Source organism: Liolophura sinensis, chromosome 1 (genome assembly GCF_032854445.1).
Source record: "Liolophura sinensis isolate JHLJ2023 chromosome 1, CUHK_Ljap_v2, whole genome shotgun sequence".
NCBI classification, from domain to species: Eukaryota; Metazoa; Mollusca; class Polyplacophora; order Chitonida; family Chitonidae; genus Liolophura; species Liolophura sinensis.
In genome coordinates, this window is record NC_088295.1 from 12,093,233 (window position 1) to 12,118,038 (window position 24,806).

The 24,806-nt window shown below is 43.8% G+C and overlaps 1 protein-coding gene across 1 annotated transcript; it reads right to left on the reverse strand.

The window, feature by feature from the left end:
• Nucleotides 1-241: 241 nt before the first annotated feature.
• On the reverse strand, nucleotides 242-9,613 carry LOC135463600 (radical S-adenosyl methionine domain-containing protein 1, mitochondrial-like). Its single transcript, XM_064740961.1, has 14 exons — nucleotides 9,226-9,613; nucleotides 8,285-8,337; nucleotides 7,637-7,743; nucleotides 7,242-7,374; nucleotides 7,015-7,060; nucleotides 5,679-5,819; nucleotides 4,597-4,689; nucleotides 3,724-3,774; nucleotides 3,103-3,156; nucleotides 2,593-2,656; nucleotides 2,227-2,368; nucleotides 1,946-2,000; nucleotides 1,522-1,628; nucleotides 242-766 (listed from the first exon to the last, which is right to left on the reverse strand). Exons 1-14 carry the CDS (start codon nucleotides 9,388-9,390, stop codon nucleotides 658-660), a joined length of 1,320 nt encoding a protein of 439 aa, XP_064597031.1. The 5' UTR covers nucleotides 9,391-9,613; the 3' UTR covers nucleotides 242-657.
• Nucleotides 9,614-24,806: the final 15,193 nt, after the last annotated feature.

Genomic DNA, 24,806 nt, shown 5'->3' on the forward strand with positions numbered 1-24,806 from the left:
CCCTCCCTGAAGGTGATCTGAGCACACAGCTGTAGTCTTACTGAGATCTCCCTCCCTGAGGGTGATCTGAGCACAGAGCTGTAGTTTCACTGACATCAACCTCCCTGAAGTGATCTGGGCACACAGGTGTAGTCTCACTGACATCGCCCTCCCTGAGGGTGATCTGATCACAGAGCTGTAGTTTCACTGACATCTACCTTCCTGAAGTGATCTGGGCACACAGGTGTAATCTCACTGACATCTCCCTCCCTGAGGGTGATCTGATCACAGAGCTGTAGTTTCACTGACATCTACCTTCCTGAAGTGATCTGGGCACACAGGTGTAGTCTCACTGACATCTCCCTCCCTGAGGGTGATCTGATCACAGAGCTGTAGTTTCACTGACATCTACCTTCCTGAAGGTGATCTGAGCACACAGGTGTAGTCTTACTGATATCTCACTTCCTGAAGGGGATCTGATAACTCAGGTGTAGTATGAGTGACACCTCACTGCCTGAAGATGACCTGATCACACACTGAAATCTGACTACCTGTGCACACAGGTGTAGTCTAGCTGACATTTCCCTCTCCAAAGGTGATCTGGGCACACAAGTGTAGTCTGACATCTCACTTCCAGAAGATGACCTGATCACACAGATTTTTTCTCTCGGTGTCTAATTATTCTTTCTCTCGTTTGTGTCCAGAATAATAATCTTGCAAACAGCTGACTAACAGCGGCAGCAAACTGTCCAGAATTAGTAAACCTTGGGATGTAGCTCTTAAGCCACTACAAATAAATATGGAAACAATGCAATAATGTCACAACTGAGCCTGCCTTCATTTATAACGCATACTGTCTGGCAGAATTACTGTATTTCAGAAATACATAAGGGGCCTTAAAATGATTCTTTTGGTGCCAACAGTTAAGTACCTCTGATAAGGAATTAATCAAACTTAAACAAAAGACTCTAAGTGATCCTATAAAGTACATGGATGGATTAATGAGGATCAAGCAAAATATGTCACTTGAAAAATGCTAGAGTTAAGGTGAAATACTGTCATCAAGAGACGGAGGGATATGAAACTCTGCTGGTAGAGTTCACAGTATTAGATTCGCTATTGTCTTAGCCCGGGTATTGGCGACACAAAGTCTGAGTACCGCATGGCAAGTTCGGTCAGGTCTAGACTGCTTCAGGAACTATTGTCCGATGTCGGAGTGAGCCGATGTCTTCGCGGACACAGCAGATGTTATATCTGACAGGCCTGATGAATATAGTCAACGTTCCTCTTGTCGTAATGCCTGTTAGGTTATGCTCAAAATACTGTTTGCTTCTACACATACATGGAAAAGTATGACTCCCGATACAACCAGATAATTGTGTGAAATCATACGCTATTCTATCAGACAACCCGAAAGCTAGAGCTGTCTTAATCACAGCTGGCATCAATATGAATACACACTCTAGGTTTGTTTATAATGAGCTTAATGGAGCAGTTTACCTATTATAGAGTATTTTTCTGGAAGATGTAAGGCAAACTCACAGCGAGTCCAGCATAAGCAGCTCAGCAGTAAGGAGGTCCTGAACACCTGTACACACCTGGCACAAATCCCACAGGTTAGATGATCCTTGTGATACACTAGTCCAATGCTGACAAATAAAGCAGGGTATGAAAATGAAAACAGTGCTCACTTTGAGAATGACACATCACCATCGATACTGAAGGGGGTCTGCTGTCTATATTAACATTTTTATCTCAATGTTTTGAATTGTTAATTTTTTGCCAGTGTGAGAGATTCAAAAATCCTGTGGTTTCCAGTGATGTATAGCTGAGAAATGACCTTGGAGGGGTTAAATGGGCGACATATTCCTACTAAACAGTTTGAAAGCAAAATAATCTGCTACCACCTGATACATATTGACATTAGACCTACTAAAGTAACTGAATATCAAAAAGGTTAACAGACTTGATGTGGGATTCCCTCCGTTGTGCGTAACCCTGTCATAAGCAATTCCTCAAGACTGCAGAGACAAGAAAAAGAGCAATGAGTGGTTGCAATTCCATACTGAATCTGATCACCAAGATATTTAAAAGCCTCCAATTATAACTTGAGAATGAGTGATTAATATTCAGCATAACATATCAGATAAACTTCATGTGAGGAATTTCAGACACCACTTTCTTCAAATTATTATATACTTCTTCAACAAAATGTAATGGAATACTGATGATTGTTGGAAAACTTACATGTTAAGCCGGTTTAATGGAACTGCTTTTCTTGTGGCATGACCTTTGTGTTCCACCTCATACATCCAACTGTCAGGCTCCAGAGTTTGTATGCGGGCTTGCCGGATTGTCTCCCCTTGAGGCATAAATCTACCATGTGCACCTGCAATAAGAATATCTCAGACATCTCTAAGCAAATTTACTAGTCATTTTATATATAAGGCCCTCTTGTGATCTGAGTATGAATTGACTCATAAGTGCCAACTCTTTGTTTACAACACTTAGATCTGAAATTTTTTTACCCACAATTCTATCATTTGTGCATGAACTGTAAGTGTTCTTAGTGCCCTTGTACTTTAAAAACTTCAAAATACCACATCTGCTTACCTGGTCCCACTCCGATATACTGTCCTCCCTCCCAGTAGTTTTTGTTATGCAAACTCTCACAACCCTTCATGAAGATACAAAAGAAAGAGTTGTATTAAAAAGAAAGACATTACCCATTATGAACCCAAGATCTGTCTGATTGTTAGCTGATTTAAATTCCCCAGAATACAATATCAATCATTTTCCCACGATCTAAAATCAGCACTTCAGGAAATCATCATTGACGAATACATAATAACAGAACAAAGGTTTCATCCAACAGACTTGATTAAGATGATAACCTTGTGTCTGCATCATCTGCCTCATCAGTTATCCTCCAGAGTTCAATCTTGAGTTTAGTCACAGCCTGACAAATCTTGGGACAATTATTTCACTATCTTATGCTCTGCATCGGAACACAGGCCCAGTTGTCAGTCACTCCTTCATCCAATACACCTCTGTATCCTGAACTGGTCAATTTATACTTTAATGTAAATTTCACAGCTGAGAACAGCACTAATAAACACTCACATGTGACGCAAAGTTTGATACTTCATATCTGAACAACCCATGGTTTTGTAAAATCTGCAATCAAAGCAGATAAAGCACTTGTACTGTTAAGATCTGGATGTGGGAGAAATCTCACTAAAGGTAGGGAAGAAATCTAACTTAGGGTAGGGGAGAAATTTCACTGATGGTAGGGGAGAAATCTCACTGAGGGCAGGGGAGAAATCTAACTTAGAGTAGGAGAGAAATTTCACCGATGGTAGGGAAGAAATATCACTTAGGGTAGAGCAGAAATGTCACTGATGACAGGTGAGAAATCTCACTTATGGTATAAGAGAGATCTCACTGAGGGTATGAGAGAAATCTCACAGATCGTAGGTGTGAAATCTCATGTTAGGGGAGAAATATCACTTACGATAGGGGTGAAATCTCACTGAGGGTAAGACAGAAATCTGACTGAGGGCATGAGAGAAAATCTCACTTAGGGCAGGGAGAAATCTCAATGGGAGTATAGAGAAATCTCACTGAGGGTATGGAAGGGAATGTGGAAGGCATCTGAGGATGGCGAACATGGAGAATTTGGGAGAAGAGCACAAGATTAAATAATGGTGATCAAGAAATAAAGCACTGATAAACAAAACTTACTTGGACAGCACTTGTGTACATCTCTAATAAGGTATCTTCATCTGGAAGAGACTAAACCATAAAACAGCATGTTATTATAAAACATTGTCGTTACCACAACTATACACACTGATGATCCACGGGGGGAGATAACTCAAACTAAAACATTGTCGTTACCACAACTATACACACTGATGATCCATGGGGGGAGATAACTCAAACTAAAACATTGTCGTTACCACAACTATACACATTGATGATCCACGGGGGGAGATAACTCAAACTAAAACATTGTCGTTACCACAACTATACACACTGATGATCCACGGGGGGAGATAACTCAAACTAAAACATTGTCTCCACTCAGTTTTATCTTAGAAAAAGCCATTTAAAGATGACCGCTAATAGCATTGAGACAAAGTGAAGTTCATCTGGAAATAAAGAGCCAGATATATTAACTACCACAGAAACAAAAGAAGCAGTTTATGTGCAATTCCTGGAACAAACGGCTCAATATCACATGCACAAAGATAAAAATCGCACATCTGTTTCATCTGCTAGGGATAGTATTTTCCCATGAGGTGAAGACTGTTGGAAAGTTTGTATATTTGATCTTGCAATGATTAGTTCAATTTTATAGATTATACACTCAGTTATTCAGAGGGTTCTTGCTGTCTTACAGGATGTCACAAGAGACCACTGACTAGCCCTTAATCACTGCAGTCATTACTCCGTGTTCAAATCAAACAATTTAATTCATAAACCTGACCAAGTCTCCTTGAGTTCAGCACAAACCTTCTATCAAGTAAGCTAACATAAGTAAATCAGATATGATGCTAAGAGACAAGGGAAATTCTCTTTGAGATTGGTTCTGCCATTGATTGCTGAACTTACATATTTTCCTCTGCCAACTTGCTTAAACAACTTTGTTCCTCTTTCCAGTGTTAACTGGTACAAAGAAATATGACCTCCTAACAGGGGGAGTATCTTGAAAAGAAAAAGCACAAAATAAACATGAACATCTCAGAACGTCACAGAGCTATAAAAACAAGACAGCATAACTTGAGTTTCTGAAGATACTGGATTATAAGTGATACCCAATAGGGGGTTGGATTGTGAATAGTAATCTATTATGGAGTAATGAACTGGAGTAAATGAATTTGTTCAGTTATGAAAGACACGAGGAGAATCTGTTGCTTCTTTATTCTTAAATCAGGGTACACGTTTGTCCCGGTAACATTTAATTGTTGTAAGCAGTACTGGAAATGGATGAGATACATGTAAGGACAGCAATATTTAGACAAACATCCTGAAGGTATTGTGATATTGTCTCTGCTATGTAGTACTGTAATTCTTCAACCTTTTCACATGTTTGCATGGTGTTTATTTAAGCACATTCTGAAGCCATTATTCTCTGTGAACTAATAAAATTATAAGCCTTTTCCTAAACCCTGTAATTGACTGTATCTATCCAGCCAGTGTAGTTTTGTTTCCAAAATCAAATTAAAAATATGCATGAATTGCACTGAAAGCTGGTCTTTTATATTCAAAAAAGGTGGAGGAATTAGTGCATGTTGAGTCGACAACAGAACCAAAGCAGCCATAATTTGTCGAAAATGGATAAAACAGACCTATACGCGAACTTAATAAGTAACCTGTCTTGTGGCAGCCCTGTAGCACATTTCAATCCCATACATATGAATTGTTATGCATTTAATAAAAAAAGTGTTAAAAGAAAACAACACACTAAGTCAAAATGGCCTTAATTTTGTTGAAAATGGTAAAAACGGGCAGAAATTCAAATATGTTCTTCAACTTGTCCTAGTGAAGTCATAAACCAAGTTTAAATTCAAGAAAATTCATGGTTAGAAAAAAAAGTCTGGAAAACTCTTTCATGGAAGACTGATAGACAGGGTGTAAAAAGGGAGGGGAGTAATAAAAAAAAATCTCACAAAGGCATAAAATTAACTGGGTACCTGATGAAGCTCATCCATCCACTGCTGAACTGTTTGTGAAGGACGACCAAAAATCATATCCACGGACAACCTTCCCGGAAATAGTTGTTTGCCAAGTTCTATACACCTGGAGTTACAAAACACCAAGCCACAGAGTGCTGTTCATCTTTCGGATGACTATATGTGCCGTCAGAGTTTTCAGCCTTAGTGGCATGTGCCATTTCTATTCACTTTCATTCTCCCATACCATCAGTGAGATTTCTCCCCATCCGTGAAATTCCTCCATTATCCTCAGTCAGATTTCTATCCACCCTCAGTGAGATTTCTCTCATGCCCTCAGTGAGATTTCTCTCATACCCTCAGTGAGATTTCTTTGCTACCATCAGTGAGATTTATCCCCTACTATCAGTGAAATTTCTCCCCTACCATCATTGAAATTTCTCCCCTACCCTCAGTGAAATTTCTTAACTACCATCAGTGAGATTTTCTCTCATACCATCAGTAAGGTTTCTCCCATATTCTCAGAAAGATTTCTCCTCTACAAACTTGAAATTTCAAACCTAACATCAGTAGGATTTCATCCACACCACGTTCAGTTTTTGCCCCTATGATCAGTGAGATTTCTCTTAGCGTCAGTGAGTTTTCTCTCATGCCATCAGCGACATTTCACCTCCCCCTGACCCTCAATAAGATTTCTCCCATGCCCTCAGTGAGATTTCATCCCTACTATCAGTGAGATTTCTCCCCCACCCTCAGTGAGATTTCTCCCATTAATGTTAACATTGAAACTTCATACTACAGTTATTCTTAACAGTAACAATGTTTAGTTCATGCAACATGCTTTGTTACCACTACATAAAACAAATGTTTCAAATGATCTGAGAAGTCAAGTCTCAAGAAAGAAATCTGGAAACAATGCTGTAACATGTACACGAAAATGTATAAATAATATACGATGTGGCCACTATACTGTTTCATGTAAAAGAAACCTGAGTTTTCAAATGAAACATGAACTTCCAAAAGAAGCCTGAGCTTCCGAAAGAAACCTGAGCTTACAGAAAGAAGCCATAAGAAATCAGCTTCCAGGAGGAACAATCACAGCACGCCGCATACATGTATCTGATACACTTGCTCACATCATGATGATGTCCCAGTTTGACGAATGCTGGATTCAAGCAACAATTCCTCACTTGTTTTAAACTTGACATCAACAACACAGAGGGACATTCCATTCACCTGGGTTGGCAAGGTGTAGATATCAAGATATCACAGATGTCGCACTTTGCTTCAATAACTGAATAAAAAACTACTTCCTTTACCTTCACCAAGAACACACAAGCTTATATCATCAACTTACCTGAACCCCAATTGAGATCCTATTAACCCCTGCGTGTCGGAAGTCCCTGGGGAACAAATCATCAGCATTTGATAGTCCTACTATTTTCCAGTATGTAGTAATAAAAATCAGAAAAGATGACAATACCCACAACATTCAAGGCATTACTCAGCCTTACATGTTGAACAGTTAATGTCAAAAGTGCTCTGCATTAGGTTAATAACATCTATTGGTGTATGTAAGCCTACCTGAGTTTTGGAGATGCTGCACGAGTGGGATTAACTTCAATAGTTACCTCAGCATCTTTAGGAAGGTAAGCATGCTTACTAATGGTCTCCAAGACACTGTTCAGAGTGCTGGCAGGGGCGAGGCTGGGGGTACCTACCACAAGGTGAAGAGCAGGACATTTATCACACATAGTTCAGCTGAGGAGTTTCTATTCTGGAATTTCTATTACAGGATGTCTCTATCTCAGGTTACCATTACAATTCCACTAATCTCGATCTAGGAAAAATGAGAAGCATAGCTAGATCATTAAACACATAGTAGAATTGAAGTTTCTCTGTTAATCTGTAAGTTCCTAAACTGCTCACCATAAGATTAGACTCAAAGTATTATACATGTCTTTGTACTGTGATTATACCTCCCCCAAAGAATACAGAGCCAATTCTTTTCACACCACTCATTGTTATAAGAGTTTCTGCTTCCTTCTTCAGACATCTCTCCATTCTTCCCTCATCCACAGAGTTACTGTAAAAATACAAAACACATAATACAGAAATGTACACAAAATTTTAACAACTTTTGACACATGTACATTTGTTGTATACATTTGAATGCCTGTGCAGACCAAAAAATGGTACACTCAAGGAAGGATTAGCCTACCGGTGGAGGATGCAAAGCACATAACTCAATCATGACCCTGACTTAAAGCAGTGGACTTCGGCACATACCTCATCTTTTGTTCAAGAGTTCATTGGCTTTGATGAGAACAATTCATTAGCTGAGTGCTTTGTGTATATTTGCAAGCATCTTTACACATTGTGCATATTTTAACCATTTCTGTTCATTTCCTGAAAATTATATTTAGTTACTGATTCTTGTGTAATTGCCGTACTTAAAAATTATAAATTGACAAACAAAGAGATTGTTCTTTCCCACAAAAGTAAAATGGAATGTGTTCATACAAGTTTGCGTCATACATGTCACCATGCAAGAAAACACAGCCCAAATATCATTTGAAGTCAAGGGCAAGTCAAACAACTGTGTATGTTATATAACCTGAAAATACCTGATGTATTTGTTGAAGTTACAATAGGTACATCTTTTTTCACAGTAAGGCCACTGGAACAGTAAATGGTTTTCATGTAATCTGTGAGAACATAAATGATACTTCCAGTAATGATTACAACTCTCATGTCACTGGACACTGTGACATAAATGACTTTAAGTGATAACTGTGGAACTGCAGTCCTTTTATATAAACTTTCTTCACAGTTCTGCAACTGTAAACTATCTTACCCAATGAAAAAATTACAAAATACAAAACATACGAGTTACTATATGTATATACAGCATATATATAATGCAGCAAATGTATAATAAAACTATCACGCTATCGGAGTTTAGGAATTCTGACTTCACAGGAAGTTTTTCCAGCTCTAATCATGACACTGAATGTTGTAATAACTCTCTGAATGTTGCAATAACACATCAAAAGATTACTGAAATTGAAAACATAAGGAACAAAGTGATGCTAAAAAAGTGTGTTCCATGACTCCGTCAGTACGGCTCATACAGCTCACCATAGAATTCAAATACTTGGATGCCTTTCAAAAAATCTAAGGAAAATAAATGAAAGTATTTTTAAGCATAGTTTTCAGTTGTTTGTATGAAGAAAATTACTTCAAATTTTAGTTTTCTTTTACTTTAAGCCCACATGGCCCACTGTCTGATCTCGCGTATTGAAAGTTTTCCTAAATGAAGGTACATATAGTACCATATGACAATGTTATTACGAAGAATGTGGATGTAAAACGTGATTGCATCTATGCAACCAACGCACATCTCCTTTTGGTGGTGATTATGCTATTTTACTGACATCTTTTGAATATGTTGTGTTTACAAGAGATGTTGACAGACAGGCGGAAAGACAGATTGGTAACTTTGGTCGCCATATCTTCCCCATGCAACTCAGTCAAAGTAAAACTGGTACCGGTACCAACAACATACGTGAACATAGAGCGTGGCTGTTTCTGCCATCAGTCGTTCTTGCGCCGTTTTGCACACTGAGTTCTCCGTCGAGCCAGTAGCTTGACAATGTACACCTCGACTTGTGCTTGGTGCAATCACAGGTGCAAATCTTTTACAAATCGTGTGGATAACAACGAAACTCATTTTATTTGCCTGACATGTGAGCAGACTGGATGTCGCCGTCTTTGGTTTTAACCGTGTATTTCCAGGAAGTATCCTCTGTGTCGCCTTCACCAAAGTTTTTCCTACAACATGCCATGCCTACAATTATGTGAGAAACTTCATTTCAATCCAAAACATTTCATGTACGTGTGTTACGAAAAGATATAAGCACTATAGAAAACTTTCAATGAACTTGTTGACTACCATGGATGATACGAGCAACTGTAGATTAACGACTGTACGTGACGCAAAAGAGAGCTCCATTATGGGCGACAACTCTGGAGATTTCGTCGGAATATGTGTCTCCACCAAACATATTTAGGCCTATGCCGGTATATGTGTATAACACTCAACGTGTTCAGATAAATTCTCCTGTATGCAAGAGGGACCTCCATGGCCGAGGTAGTTAGGTCTATAGCGTGGCAGCGCGGGACAATGATCCAAGAGCCTCTCACCATTGCGGTCTATGATGGCTTCCTCTCCGGCCGTACCTGGGAAGGTCTTGCAACAACCTGCTGGTGGTCGTGGCTTTCCATTGATCTTTGCCCGCTTTCCACGCCCCATGATGCTGGCTGTCGCCGTTTAAGTGAAATATTCGGCTTCGGTACGACGTAAAACATAAATCAAATAAATAAACAAATAAATGAGTGCGCATTCGGGTGTATTAAATATTTTTTAGTTTGTTATACTCCAATTTATATTAAATTGTAAGGAGTTAAATGGGTGACTCACCCACAATTTCAGAACTAACAGAATTATTTTACCTGTCTGAATTTAAGACCTGTCTTGTAAACATCAATCTCAAGTAGCATACCCACACAAATATCTCCCTCCAGGATTACACAGGCTCCAAAAGTAAACCCCAACCTTTTTAAAAAATCATAAATGTGTCCCCTAAGACATTGTTATCTCAAAATTTACGACATGTTTATGACATTGACATTGCTTTGTCTCAAACTTGTGTCGGCTTTGAAGTGTCTGATATGTACACAACCCAATGGATTTGCCTTTCAACTATAGGCCTCTACAGTCACTTATTATATACGTGGGGACCTATAGGCCTACTGCTTATTCTCAGACAGTCTGTCTGATATGATATTGAATGTCAAAAACGTTTTTTAATAGAGATAATCTGTGCATTTTTTCGGATCATTTTACGAAAATATCTACTCCTGTCATTTATGGTCATTTATGACGAGGAAGCATTAAATAATGTCAAAGTGATTTATAAAACCTTTTTTAGATACTGCACAAAATCAGTGTCCTCAAATAAAGTATACTCTCAATAACTGCGCATTATGATCTTGGTTCCGGTTAAGACTGATGTAGGGCCTACATGTAGTCACTCTTAATCACATGTATATATTACCGTCACTGTTGTATCTATTACCTATGGACCGTTTGTCTATAAACACTGTCTACTAATTGGCGTGAAACAAAAGTTTCGCACCACACGTGTATGTATAGGCCTACATATATAGGGGCTGATTATGTCGCCATTATAATTTTGAAAGGGATGTTACACACACACACGCGCGCACACGCAACCACCCACACACACAACAAGGAATTTTCTGCATGCGGAGAGGGAAACTTTTACCAGAGTGATAAGAAAAAAAACGAAAAGTTGCAGCTACATGTCAGAGAAGTGGTTCAAGCACTGATTGAGGGAAGAATTAAGCTTCCAGTGTACTTTCCCTGTGCTCAGATCACTGAGTCGGGCTTCGAGGCAATCCAGCCAATCATTTGCCCGCAGGTACCATGATTTAGATGAAACCAAGAACGAAATTGTAACCCGACTGGCTGATTATTTCGGAACCCAAGATCTTTTTTTCGGGGAGTTTTTCTGAAAAAAAAAACTGCCTGAAAAAGAGGCCGGGTGGGATTTTTTTTTTTTTTTGGTTTGGATTGGCTGGATTGTCTGGGAGATCTCGAGCCCGGGGATCTTCATTCAGTGATAGTATCACATACACTGGTGTTTCAACAAAAGCTCGAAGCTAAACGTAATCCAATTAGTTTATTATCTCGCGGCCCTAGATCTTTTTCTGCGAATATTGGGTTTTCTTCCTTCTACTTAAAAAAAGAAAAACTCCCACCTGATCCTTGTTTCTAGGAGTTTTTCTTTCCTTTTTGTCGGGTGAGAAAAACTCTCACCCGATCTTTTCTTTTTGGGGTGCTTAAAAAGAAAAACTCTGACTGCAAAACTGGAAAGAACAAGAAAGCACAGTTAAGAAAACCGCCTTGTCCGTTTTTCGGCTCCGTATCACTGAAATGCATGTTGTCACAGTGATTGCAGTCTTTTGTGAGGGAGGGAGATAGCGTCACTAGATGTCACTACCGTGGGAAATGTACAGAAAAAACACAATATCCGTCAGTATGAGATATATATCAGACAGAGAATTGTAGAAAAGTGAAGATCATTGCCTTTGGTATAGATGGTATGAGAGGACCAGTTAGCAAATTGAATAGAAAGATTTTAAATAATTCTTTTCTTGCGTTTGTTTTTCTGTTGTTTTTTTTTTCTTGTTTTTTTTTTGGTTTTTTTTTTGGTTTTTTTTTCGTGTTGTTTTTTTGCGGGGGTGGGGTGGTTAAGCTATGACTTAAACCTTTGGCAACGACATCAAAAAAACTGTTGATATCTTATTTCGATGTGACGATTTTGGACTTCACCTCTTGCAGCAAATTATTCAAGCAGGTCCAAATTTGTGTATTAGACTAGAAGAATTTGGGATCAGTCTGCAAGGAACACATCCGCATTAGAAAAATGAGACGCAACCGAATGCAAATTTGGCTACATCTGTCCATGACACATTCCCGGTTGAACCTTCCATTCAGCCTGCTAAAGTGATGTCACAATCCGATATCATCTTCACGTCCAGGTCTGTAAAGTCTAAAACAGCCACAAAAGAATTGTTTAACGATAGATGAACAGTCCTTCAAGATGTCTGACACTGCTGAAGTCAGCACTTCAAGTAATGTTGACAGATCAGTCTGCAATAAGAATGTGGTATAACAGAGTATGAACTCCGTCAGTCAAGAACAAGGTGCCACGGAAATCATCCCACTCTTTGTGGTCGTCGCTATGTTAAATGCAATCTATGAGTCATATCCACTCTTTTAAGGAGGAAAAACAACTCGAAATGGCTCAAGGCAATCTTGAATATGACCACAAGAGCTGGGTGATAATAGTTATCCATTGCATGTGACCCAATAATCCTGTTATATAACTACCAAGGTTATGCACTAGATACTCTGACAATCACACAAACCATTACTTAAATATGGGTTGCAATTTGCAAATCCCAAACCCAAGTATTATATGTTCTGGTGGTTCTGGCACAGCAGCACCGCGTTCACGTTCATAAACTTGCGTAGACAAACATGCTCCGGCTTACACAAAGCTGCTCCCCAAAAGACGGGGCCCTCTCCGCCCACCTCCGGAGCGTGTCTGCCTACAGCAGAAAGCAGGCCTCCAATTAAAGATGAGTATATCCGACATATGTGTAGTAGGGTATAGCAATCTGTTACAATGAGAGGGACGAACACATGGACTTGGCTGCTGCTGGGAAAGACGGAATTGTGTGAAGGAAGTAGCCTGAGGGAGTACTGCAGGGTCCACAACGCCCGGTTAGCAAAGGGTAGTAGGTGCCTCTACGCTTGTCAAGGGTGTGGGACAGGAGTTTTAAAAAACCCTGGCTCGGTGTAAGGGTTGTGGCGCTGCTCGCGCCCGTATGCAGAACTGGCGTGAAAAGCAGCACACTCAGAGCGGAGTGTGCACAACTAGCCGCCATCGAAATTCCCTATTAGAGAAGGGGAAACACATGACTATACCATACCACCACCACGACTAGCCCCCATCAGTTACACATCAGTTCTCCGCCGGAAACGGTCCACACCGGCTCCCCGCAGAAAGCGGCCAACACCAGCCTCACGCCAGAAAAAGCATAAATGGCTGACGGACGAGGAGTTCGATAAACACATGAAGGAACTCCTGTCTGAGCCAGACTTGGTCTTCGTGTGAACCCCGTGGGCAGTAGGGATCTACCTCAGGGGATGACAGATGGCTGTGCCAGAAGGTACCAAAAGAGACCCAAGACCCTTCTTGGAAGAAGTACGCCCCCTGATCCAGGCAAAACTCAAGGGAGAGATCAGAGCACTTAACAGGGTTAAGTTCCAACTAGGCCTCAGGTTCCAGGTCCAAAAGGATAACCAAGATGGCAGCGAAGAGTACACCAACCCCGTACTCCGCATCAAGCCGGGGACTCTACTCGAGGCCCAAGACATAGACGAGGCTCTAGACAAGGCCTTCCCAAAATCTTAGGGACACTAGAAAGATGAACTCAGAGATGCTCAGGGTGGGCTGTGGATAGCGTCCAAACACTCTGGCTGGACATTGCGAGGTATCACCCAAAGTGGAGGTGCAGAACGGAGTGGATATCAACATCTTCGGATGGCCAATCCCCAAGCCACGAGAATGACCAGAGAGGATTGGCAGGCCCACCACAGCGCGGCAACCTGCCCCGTTTGTGAGAAGCCTCTAGACGTCGACTCTATCCGCCACCACTGCCATATCACCGGCAAATACATAAGTGTGGCCCATAACGCATGCAACCTAAAGCTGCGCTTGAGCCCTAAAATGACAACCATCCCGGAGCGTCTCGACTCTCACCTGCTAATGCAGGTCATGTCGAAGGTGGCAGGCATGATGTCTGTCATCCCCAACACGGAGAAGTGCACCTCCTTTTCCCTCGGGCAGCTGCGGTTCATCGACAGCGCCCAGTTCCTCCTGGCCTCTCTCGACAGGCTAGTGGCGGCCATCAAGCCAGAGGCCTTCCAAATAATGGCCAAGTACGAGCACACGCGGGAAAGGCGGGAGCTCCTGTTGCGGAAGGTAGTCTACGCCTACGGGTACAAGGACTCCTTCGAGCGCTTCGAAGAAAAACAGCTCCCACCTAAGGAAGCCTTCTACAGCAAGCTGTCTGACCAGCACATCCGCGAAGGCGACTATGCCAAGAAGGTCTAGGAGACCTTTGGCTGCCGCAGCATAGGAGAATATCACGACATCTACAATTGCACCGACGTTCTTCTCATGGCGGACGTCTGCGAGACCTTCCGGAAGCATGCGGCAGTACGGCCTGGACCCCGTCCATTACTTCACCTGCCCAAGGCTCTCCTGGGATGCGCTCCTGAAAAAGTAAAGCTGGAGATGCTCACAGACTACGATCAGCAGCTCTTCATGGAGAAAGTGATACGGGGCGGCATCACTATGGCTTTGAAACGCTATGCAGCAGCCAACAACACCAGGATTGAGGGATATAACCCCAAGCAGCCCAACAGCCACATCCTCTACCAGGACGCCAGCGGATTCGAGTGGGTAGATAGCGGCGCATCGTGCCAGCGCCTCGGAAAGACAATTGCCAGCCATCCAGCTGACAGCCCAAAGGGCTACATTTTCGATGTCGACCTGGAGTACCCAGCCAACCTACATAATGCGCACAACTCCTACCCGCTAGCTCCAGAGCATATGGTGGTCCAGAAGGAGTGGCTGTCAGGGCACCAACACAATCTCCTTGGCGTTGGGGCGGTGTCTACCAAGGTTGAGAAGCTTGAACGTTATGTGTTCCACAACCGCAACCTACAGCTGTACCTGTCTGTTGGAATGCGACTCACAAAGGTCCACTGGGTCCTCCGCTTTGATCAGAGCCCTTGGATGGAGGCCTACATCCGTATGAACACCGAGCTCCGAAAAAGGGCCATCAGTGATTTCGAGAAGAACTTGTACAAGCTGATGAACAACTCCGTCTTCGGGAAGATAATAGAGAAGCTCCGCAAGCGTGTGGATATTAAGCTAGTACGCTCTGGAGAAGAAGACAAGCTCCGACGCCTAATAGCCAGCCCGGCTTTCGCACGGGCAAACATATTCGACGATGGCCTCGCAGCGCTTCAGATGCACAAGAGCCTCCTAGTCCTACAGCGGCCTGTCTATGTCATGATGTACGAATTCTACTACAACCAGGTGAAGACCCAGTATGGAGGGCGCTGCCAGCTCCTCTTCACAGACAGCCTGCTCCTCGAAATCCAGACTGAGGATGTCTACAAGGATATGGCCGAGTACGCGAACCTGTACGACACGTCGGACTACCCGAAAGACCACCCACTGCACAGCGTTGCGAAAAAGAAGGTCTTGGGGATAATGAAGGACGATTGCGCTGGACGGCCAATTGCTGAGTACACCTTTCTGCACCCTAAGATGTACTCCATCCTGGAGGTTGGCAGGGCGAACATCAAGAAGGACAAGGGCGTAAAACAAGCCACCGAGGGCCACCACATCTACGGGCAGCACCTCAACAAGGTCTCGCTGTCTTCCTTCGACAGTAAGAGCTGGATTGCTGAAGATGGGGTTCGCACCTTGGCTTACGGCCATAGAGATGCACAGACGTGGATGGATTTCTCATTGAGGAGATCCTAGCGTCTTAGAACCCCATCTGGTGGCAGCTGTGTGTCCGAAAGCATTACAAGCAACACCTCACGGACCAAGCCGCGTGGCGGTCTTCCAGCAGTAGAGTACAGGCTCATCCGGTTTCGTGACAGAGCGCCCAAACTCCTAGAGACCAGACAAGGGTTTGTCGCGACCGCGTTCTAGCTCTATACCTACCCGTCATACAGAAACACCACAATTTTACTGGATTCCTAAACTGCATAAATCCCCATACAGGGTTCGATTTATTGCGGGTTCAAGAAGATGTACCACCAAACTCTTGTTAAAACTACTTACGAGAGCGTTACAAGAAGTAAAGTCATTTTGAAATAAGTATTGTTATGCATTAACAAAAAATTCAGGTGTCAACTGCATGTGGATTCTTAACAACTCCAAACGTCTTACAGAAGAACTTGATGCTCATATGTATATACCGTACAAAGACGTATCCACATGAAATTTCTCTACTCTCTATACTACAATTCCTCACAAAGATCTTATTGAAAGAATATCGTCGTTAATTGTCTCGGTATTTACTAAAACAGGTCACCGTTACATTAACGTCAGAATGTAACGCTTTCTTTAGTTCTACTATTTATAAAGGTTACCACTCATGGGATGTTACATTATTTGTTGAATTACTTGAATTTCTCATTAATAGCATCTATGTGAAATTCAGGGGTACCATTTACCAGCAGTGGATAGGTATCCCAATGGGTACCAAGTGTGCGCCTCTTTTAGCAGACCTATAACTGTTTTCATATGAATACGACTATATGCAGAAATTACTGAAAAGTAATATCTTTTAAGCTCGATCCTTTTTATTTAGCAAGCGGTATATAGATGATCTACTGGCGTTAAATAACCCCCATATTGCTGAAGTGGTAAAGGAAATCGATTCGCCCTCATTGGATTTGAAGGATACAACAGATGGTCTTCATGGCACATCTTATTTGTATCCATATCTGTACAAGGACGATCAAGGTCTCCTTTCACGCCGCCTTTACGACAAGAAGGATAACTTCAATTTTGATATTGTAAATTATCCTTATTTGGATAGCAATATACCAAAGGGTCCTGCATATGACGTATACATATCTCGCCTTGTAGCATTTGTCAGATCACAAGTTGTTAGTTCAAAAAATAGTTTGTCAAGGATACTCCATCAAACGCCTTCATTCTAAGTTTCTCAAATTTTACAATGAATATAACACTCTCGTTTGCAGGTATGTACAGAGCGTTCAGAATCTCTGGCGACCTGAATTGTAATCAACCACACACACGGCGCTGATATCCTTATGTACATATCTATCGCGGACATTGTACTTAACAACATAGATGGCGATGGTTGACGAGTGTAACCATCTATCTTGTAGGCAGCTTTTATACAGACCAGAATGTCATGTGTAACATCACAGATGGCGCCTCTTGTAGCATGAGATTTTTACATATTAACGCGAAAGACGTAATCGTCCGTTACTTTTGAATCACGATCTGTTCGGTTAAGGTCTGTAACGCTCGTCATTTTCGAACTGTATCTAAGGCCGCTTAACCTGGGGCTAGGGGCCGTAAAGGTAGCCATGCTAATTACATCAGCACGATGCCTTTATGAACAGTTGCAATTAAAGTGCGACTGAGATACCTTGTTTAATTGTTATTTGACCTGGATCTCATTCATGGGCTACGAATTTGAACTTTGATATGGAATTCATGCCTGGAATATCAACTGCCTGTCCGGCATCATTGAAAACTGATGACCGCTTCTCTCTTGTGTGTTACCGGCTTTATTTCTAATTTGTATAATTTCTTACGTGCCTTTGTCTTCGGGAGCTAGTGTTAAACGTTGTTTTGGGATTGGATCTGGCGATTATCGACTTGGAACGCCCTTTATGGACTACGAATGGTAGAGGAATGTCCGACATGACGCTTATTTTCCCATTGCTGGTATTCCCGCATCCCCTGGCTGTACAGCTGATTGAGGACACACTCTACCATAACCTCCACTTTGGTGATCTTCAGGCTATAGAAAGATTCAGACCTCCTGTCCCACCGTTCTCCGGCTGTTTGAGTCTCAAACAGCATCAAGACATCCTTCAGCGATCTGGCTGACACATTCAAGTTTATGTTCCAGAGCCCGTCGGACTAGTTTTTCACAATCTGACTTTGTTGGAGAACGCGGTCATACAGTATGGAGATGCGCCCGGCAAACTGGTTGCGGATCTGTCTAAGCAGCTCCGGTTAGGTGACCGTATCGAACTCCAGACTAATGTTGTCGATGGTGTAAGTGGTGGTTTTACCATCTTTCGTCTTCAGGACCCGGCCGTAATTGAACGTCAGTTTGTACACGGGTCGGTCGGCCAAGGCACTCTGATAGAAGGGCATATGGCTTTCAAAATCCAGTGGGATGTACAACCGATTGCCATATGCCCGAGCGATGGTTTTGTCTGCAGCATTATCCACCGCGCATGCCGCTTTGACGCGATGAGCGTGTTTTCCCTACCACTGCCTTGATACACCGCATTCTGCCGCTCGTTTCTGGTCAGCCACAGATGGCAATAGCAATGGTCCTAGGTTATCGACCACAGTGACGTTAGGGTCGAACGAAGTTGGCGTGATCGTGAAGCCCAGACGCGCGGTGCCGGGGACAATGACGTCATGATGGCCGATGTTGCGGAAGCGGACACTGAGTGTCTGGTTCTCGTCGGTCTTGCTCCGGATATTTGTGACGACCACGGACTGCCCTACACCTTTCACATCTAAAGGCTAGCGAAGTCTTCTGAAGGGATTGAACCTGCGTATACACTGAAAGCCATCTTTACTATGTTAGACATCGAAGCACATTGTCTAATATAGAAAATAGCAGATTACGGCGACTTCGACGACCGGACTGAGGACGTTGATGCTGATGATGTTGACGATGACACACCTACCCTCCCTGATGTCGATACGACCTCACAACGGGACACAACGCGAACCACCAACAGGACCATTATTGAACGAGAGCTTATTAAAGCGGCCATGGATGATGACTACACGGCGCTGGTGGAGGAGGGGCTCACCCTGCCTTTGGGCGGGATTACACAAAATTTGAAATGGATCGAGGAGGGCAACTGCGCTTAATGGCCCATCCAAACTTGGACATTGTCAGCAGACGGACTGGTACCCCTTTGGCACTCTCCACAGTCGCTTACCGGCGCGTTTGGATTAACGCTGTTAGGGATGTTCTTGGCTTTGTCGACTGAGCACGCCCTACTCGACAGCAATCCTTGCCTTGGGCAGCAGCCACAGCCCTGCAGACAACGGCGGATGAGCTGGGTGCCGCGGCCGCCATGGTAGACACCCTTGAGAAAAGGATTTGGGCCAGACAGCTCAAGATGCCGCTGATACTGTCCAGGAAATAGAAACAACTCTGACAGATAGCGACATCGAACGGACCCCTTAAACGATGCTCCACTCAACGATCCAACTTCGAGAAATACGGTGCTTGGACAAGGAGCTGCAAACTATCCGGGGTGAACTCACGAATAACCTCGCCAAGCTGTCAAGGCTCGACGAAGACATAGCTAGGCAAACACAGAAACTGGGGGAGGCCGAGGATGAATTCTCAGGGCCGTATCGCAGAACGGCTACGTAACTTCGAGGATGAGAGGGCGGCCCGCCTCGAGACAGCCTCTTCGACGTGCAAAGCTCTGTGGTCCCAAATCAACCGCATCAGGGAGAACATCAATCCCATCCTTCACGAAGACACCACGCTGGCCGCGTGCATCCGCACACTCTTCCTGGAGCAAGAGATCACTATCACCTTTACCCTCACGGCGCTTGGCATGACGATCTCGTTGCTGGTGTTAGCGCTCACCTGGGGCTCTGCGTTGCCTCCAACGCCCCCTCCTAAGCCAGCCGACAGGGGTTGTCTCAAAGAGTGAGTGAAAATCATCTCCAGGGCCTCGGGCGCGCCCTTGGCAAGCTGGCTGGGAAAGCGGTTGCAACGCTGCCTGGTATTATCGGCAGTGTTGTGTCATGTGTGTTGAACCTCCATAGAGAAAACAGCTGGATGGCTGCCAGAGATTGTCTGGGCTCTGGATATCACTGTAGGCCGCCTATTGCTCGTGGCAGTACGAGGCTGGCTAATCTAGGGACCACAACGGCGGTAACCCAATAGCAACCATCGCTACCAAGAGAGATGTCTTCTCCGCATCGTGGTTGTACGGCGCTAACGAGAATGAGTTGTCTGGTGGGCCTTCCTGCTGTTGTGTTTTTGTTGTGGGTGGAGGGATAACTTCTTGTGCTTCACAATTCCCTTTTCTCCACTCCTCTGGGACAGCAAGGTAGGTGACACTTCTGCCTTCACAACCTCGTTGGCGCCTAGCTTCTGATCTTCCTTGGCCACGACGATTTTGTTGTTGTAGTCGACTATCTGCCCGATCTGCAGAAGCATGTTTCTGGGCGCCATGTATAGGCCTATGCCGCTTACAGTCGACTGCACTACTAGCGTACTGTAACACATCCTGGTAGCGTTTGATATAAGCGTCAAGTCCGACATTCCTATACCATTCGTAGTCCATAAAGGGCGTTCCAAGTCGATAATCGCAAGATCCATTTCCAAAACAACGTTTAACACTAACTCCCGAAGACAAAGGTATGTAAGAAATTATACAAATAAGAAATAAAGCCGGTAACACACAAGAGAGAAGCGGTCATCAGTTTTCAATGATGCCAGGCAGACAATGAATATTCCAGGCATGAATTCCATATCAAAGTTCAAATTCGTAGTCCGTGAATGAGTTCCATGTCAAATAACAGCTAAACAAGTATCTCAGTCGAGCTTTCATTGCAACTGTTCATAAAGGCATCATGCTGATGTAATTAGCATGGCTACCTTTACGGCCCCTAGCCGGATGGAATCGTTTAGGCGCTCTTCGCCCGGCTCCGTGAAGCCTTGAGATTTCTCCACAATGAACGATGCCCAGGCGTCCACAGCGTCCTGTTCAAAGTAGTCTACGTCCAGAACGCCGTATTTTCTGGGGAACGACATCCTGCTCGGATTGAAGGCTCCGTCGCCAACAGGGTAGTATCCGATCTTTGTCAAGTAATTGTAAGCTACCACGAGACCGTGATTTACGCCACTCCGCCTCCAGTCCGTATGTGGAGAGACGAAGAACTCCCGGAAAATCCTTTCATATGCCCTTTTGTCGTAGTGGTTGTCGAACGCCTTCCAGGCTCTGCTCTGGGGTAAGGGGGAGGGGATTACACCGCAACCCGTAGTCGCGCTCCATACTGCAAAGTTCAGCTGTTTCTGCCAGAACTGCATTGGGTTGGTATTTCAAGCTTGGACTATGGAAACGCTGGTTACTGATGGTAGGCAGTACTTCTCGAACACATCTGTGAATTGAGCCTGGAAGGCCTTACCCTCGCTCACGTAGATGTCAGAGCATACGAGATGATCTGTGTGGATTTGGACGATATGCAATGTGTTGGCCTTGTAAGTGGCCACTCTATTGAAGCTGTAGGCCGTGTCCATACTCACTATGTTTGTTACCTTCTCTGATGTTCAAAACGGCAGTGCTGTCGAGCTGCCGCTCAGTCTAGACAACCTTGATCGCCGCCTAATGGTGGCCCTTCTTGATCTCACGCTATGCCCCACGTGGTCGAACATCCAGGCCGGGATGGGCTTCACACTGGATAGCCAGCGCATTGAAGTGGCGTAAGGGTATTATAGTGTCTGCACGCTAGACAAGGAAGTATTCCGCCCACAAGGTGTCACGCTGAGAATCAACGAAGCAACGGGTCGCTTAGTGCTCTATCTTGGTCCCTCATAAGGAGGTCTACGTGCATTTGGATGAAGTGAGCAGTTCAGAGAATGTGCTGGCATCCTCGGCTAGTAGTCACGGTCAAGGTTGCACACTCTTTCGGTCTGTTCCAGTAACGGGCGAAGGGATGAATATTGGCAAGATATAAACCCTTGCACTCAGGCCATATAACACACCTGACGCTTGGGCTTTTAGACATATCCTGTCGGAAAACGCCATAACCTCATTGCATTCATTGCCATGGTGGACGCAGACGGCCCTCGCTCTACATGATTAGCATTGTCCGACTTGGCTGACGTCTCGGACTTCGGGCTTCAGGGTCTTCCAGTTTGAAGGCGGCCTTTATACCCGGGAAAAAATTTCAGTTGGGGGGGGAGGAGGGCGGTGTAAGCAGCCAGAACCTCAAACGTTCGATTCCCTTCAGGACGTCTCAGCCACAGCGGGTAGTGGGCGCAAACCACCTTCTGAGGCACTCGGAGAACAAAAGCTCTCCTTAGTCCGCGTTGACGATCGCGGACCCGCGACCTCGGTTGGTTGATGGTCGGTGACCATCCGATAGGTTAGGTGTGGCGGCCGATCGCGCAGTCTTCGTGTTTCCCGGCTTGAAGATTAGATGGCCGGCAGAACACAACTATAAGGCCTTCAGGATAATCGTGAAAACTCCTCTGCGGGGAGAAGCAGTCGTTGAGAGCTCTCTGGAAAAAGTCGGAATCATTGAAGCTGACCACATGTATGTCGGAACGATCTATCTCGAAAATTCTATCAGACTGCGGCGTTTGAGGGTAGGCCGGTATGAAGGTGATTTAGACATAATCGCGGACATTCTATAATGCACTACGGGCCTGTACCCAAAGATCGTGGATAAGGACTCCTTGACACCGACAGCTCCCACAGAAAGTGTGGTTGCATTGTCTTCGGCGCATGCTGGCAACGCCCATCGCCTGCAGTATATTAGCGCTACACACAAGCAGTTAGAGACAGAGAGAGACGCCAGGTGGGCTTTATATAAGAAATACCGCTGTGGTGTGAATGCCGCGGACGCTTTTGATTCGACTATGATGGTTGGATCTTTCTGTCTGGGAGTGGCGGGCGTGGGTCTACTCTCTACGAAGGTCACGGCGCCTGCTGTTTTGGCGATGGAGGCGACTGTCCTCGGATGCGGCTTGTGTAGCGCCGCTGGGAAATACGTTAACCGTCGGCTTACAGCGAAGGCGAATAAGCACAACGCGAGCCGTATATTAGCAGCGGCTAAGTAGAACAGCATCCACGCGCAATGGTTGACGGCTCAATTTCGGACTCCGAGTTCAACCAGATCGTTTCGGAGATGACCAACTACCGTGACCTCAAATAGGTTTTACGCACACGTAGTAAGAAATCGTTCAACTCCGTACAGATCGACCAAAACGTGAAAAAAGAACTTCTGGCGCGTGGTCGGGAGTTGGAACGCGTGGAGTGGAAAAAACACCAGTCCCCGCCCTAGTGGGTACGATAAGTTGTTGTGTATTTAACACCGCTCTGTCAATAGACACTCCTCCACCCTACAGAAGACAGTAGTCTTCCATGTGGAGTATGGGGGCCCGCCAGGGGTGTGGAGCGGGGCCGCCTTTTGGGTGCCGCTTTGTGTAAGCCGGAGCGTGTTTGTCTACGCAAGCATATGTACGTGAACGAGATGCTACAGTGCCAGAACCCCCAGAACATGTACTACTACCCCAAAATCTACAAATTCCAAACCCACGACATGTGGAATGCACAAGTTGCAAGAATTTTGTCCAGTAAAGGTATAGAATTGAAAAGGACCACAGTTCAAAATCTTTTACTTGGCAATGATTTCCGCTTGATCACTGTCCACATCAGTTACAGAATAATGTACAGTTCATTCACAAATAAAGTTTGCTATGGTCTATTCTAAACAGATGCCTTGCCAGATGACCAGATGGCACTTGAACAACCGCCTTGGTCTTGTACCTTAAATGGTGCTAAGAAAGTATAGCTATTGCTGATGATATTCAGTAAATGTTTAACTCTGTTTTTCTAAAACCAATAGAACTGCATTTTCGTACACAGAAGAAAAAACATTTTCGTGGTTTCCAGTGGAGAGATAGTGATTAAGACTGTGTTATATACGCGATACAAATGGTGACATCGGAGACACCCAGCTCCAGCAATCAGCACAGAAGCTACACATATAAAAGGAAGCTGATCTTTCCAGAGAAGATAAACCCAAAGCTGCAGAACTTCAATTTGCAGAATAGACCAACACATAATAAAGGAGACGACTGTGGAAATATAGAGAAGCTGAATAAATGTCAACTTGGAGAAAAGTTTTGATTTTTTTTAACAGTTCCCTAAAGAATTAAACACAACATTATATATTCAAAGATGCAAGCAATCTGAAATTCCGAACTCACTAATATGGTCCCTTGTGTAGTAACGCACATCTACCTCGATCTGCTCGTGATGATAAATGTTACCCATTCCGAATTTAATTACAACTTGCACATCGATATTCCATATTTCGTTAGCAGCATGAATGGTTGTTGCAGGGAAAACCTTAATATGCAGATAAAAAGACGTTTTCAGCAGCGTTCATGACAGGTGTTGGCGGCATTTCTTTGTCTGTGGTACATCTTCTTTTGCAAAAAATATAGAGATTTATGGCTCATGATCTCATGAAATATATTCACGGAGGGTCCGCAATCTGTTTTATAATTCCAATTTCTTTAAATTCCCCTGATTAATTCATTGAACACCAACCAGCTCCAGATGTTTGTCCAATTCTCTTAATACAATTGTTGTGGACCAACAATAGCTCCTCTGATTAAATCTTCGCTTTATTTAACCGTCAGTAATATCCTCTTATTCACATTAATGTGTCATTTCCATGGCAACGACAAATCCCATGCATGAATTAGCCCTCACTGCATATAAGCCCCGGATGAGATATTACACTATCTAATTATATCAGCCTATCAGCATGCACGCACTATATTCTCAGCACGCAGATGGAGTAGCAAGTGTATGGAGATCTCTTCATACAGTGATATGATCCACATTCTATAGCATCATAGAAGTTATCAATGTGAACAAATTCAGCTGAGTAGGGGCCTATATAT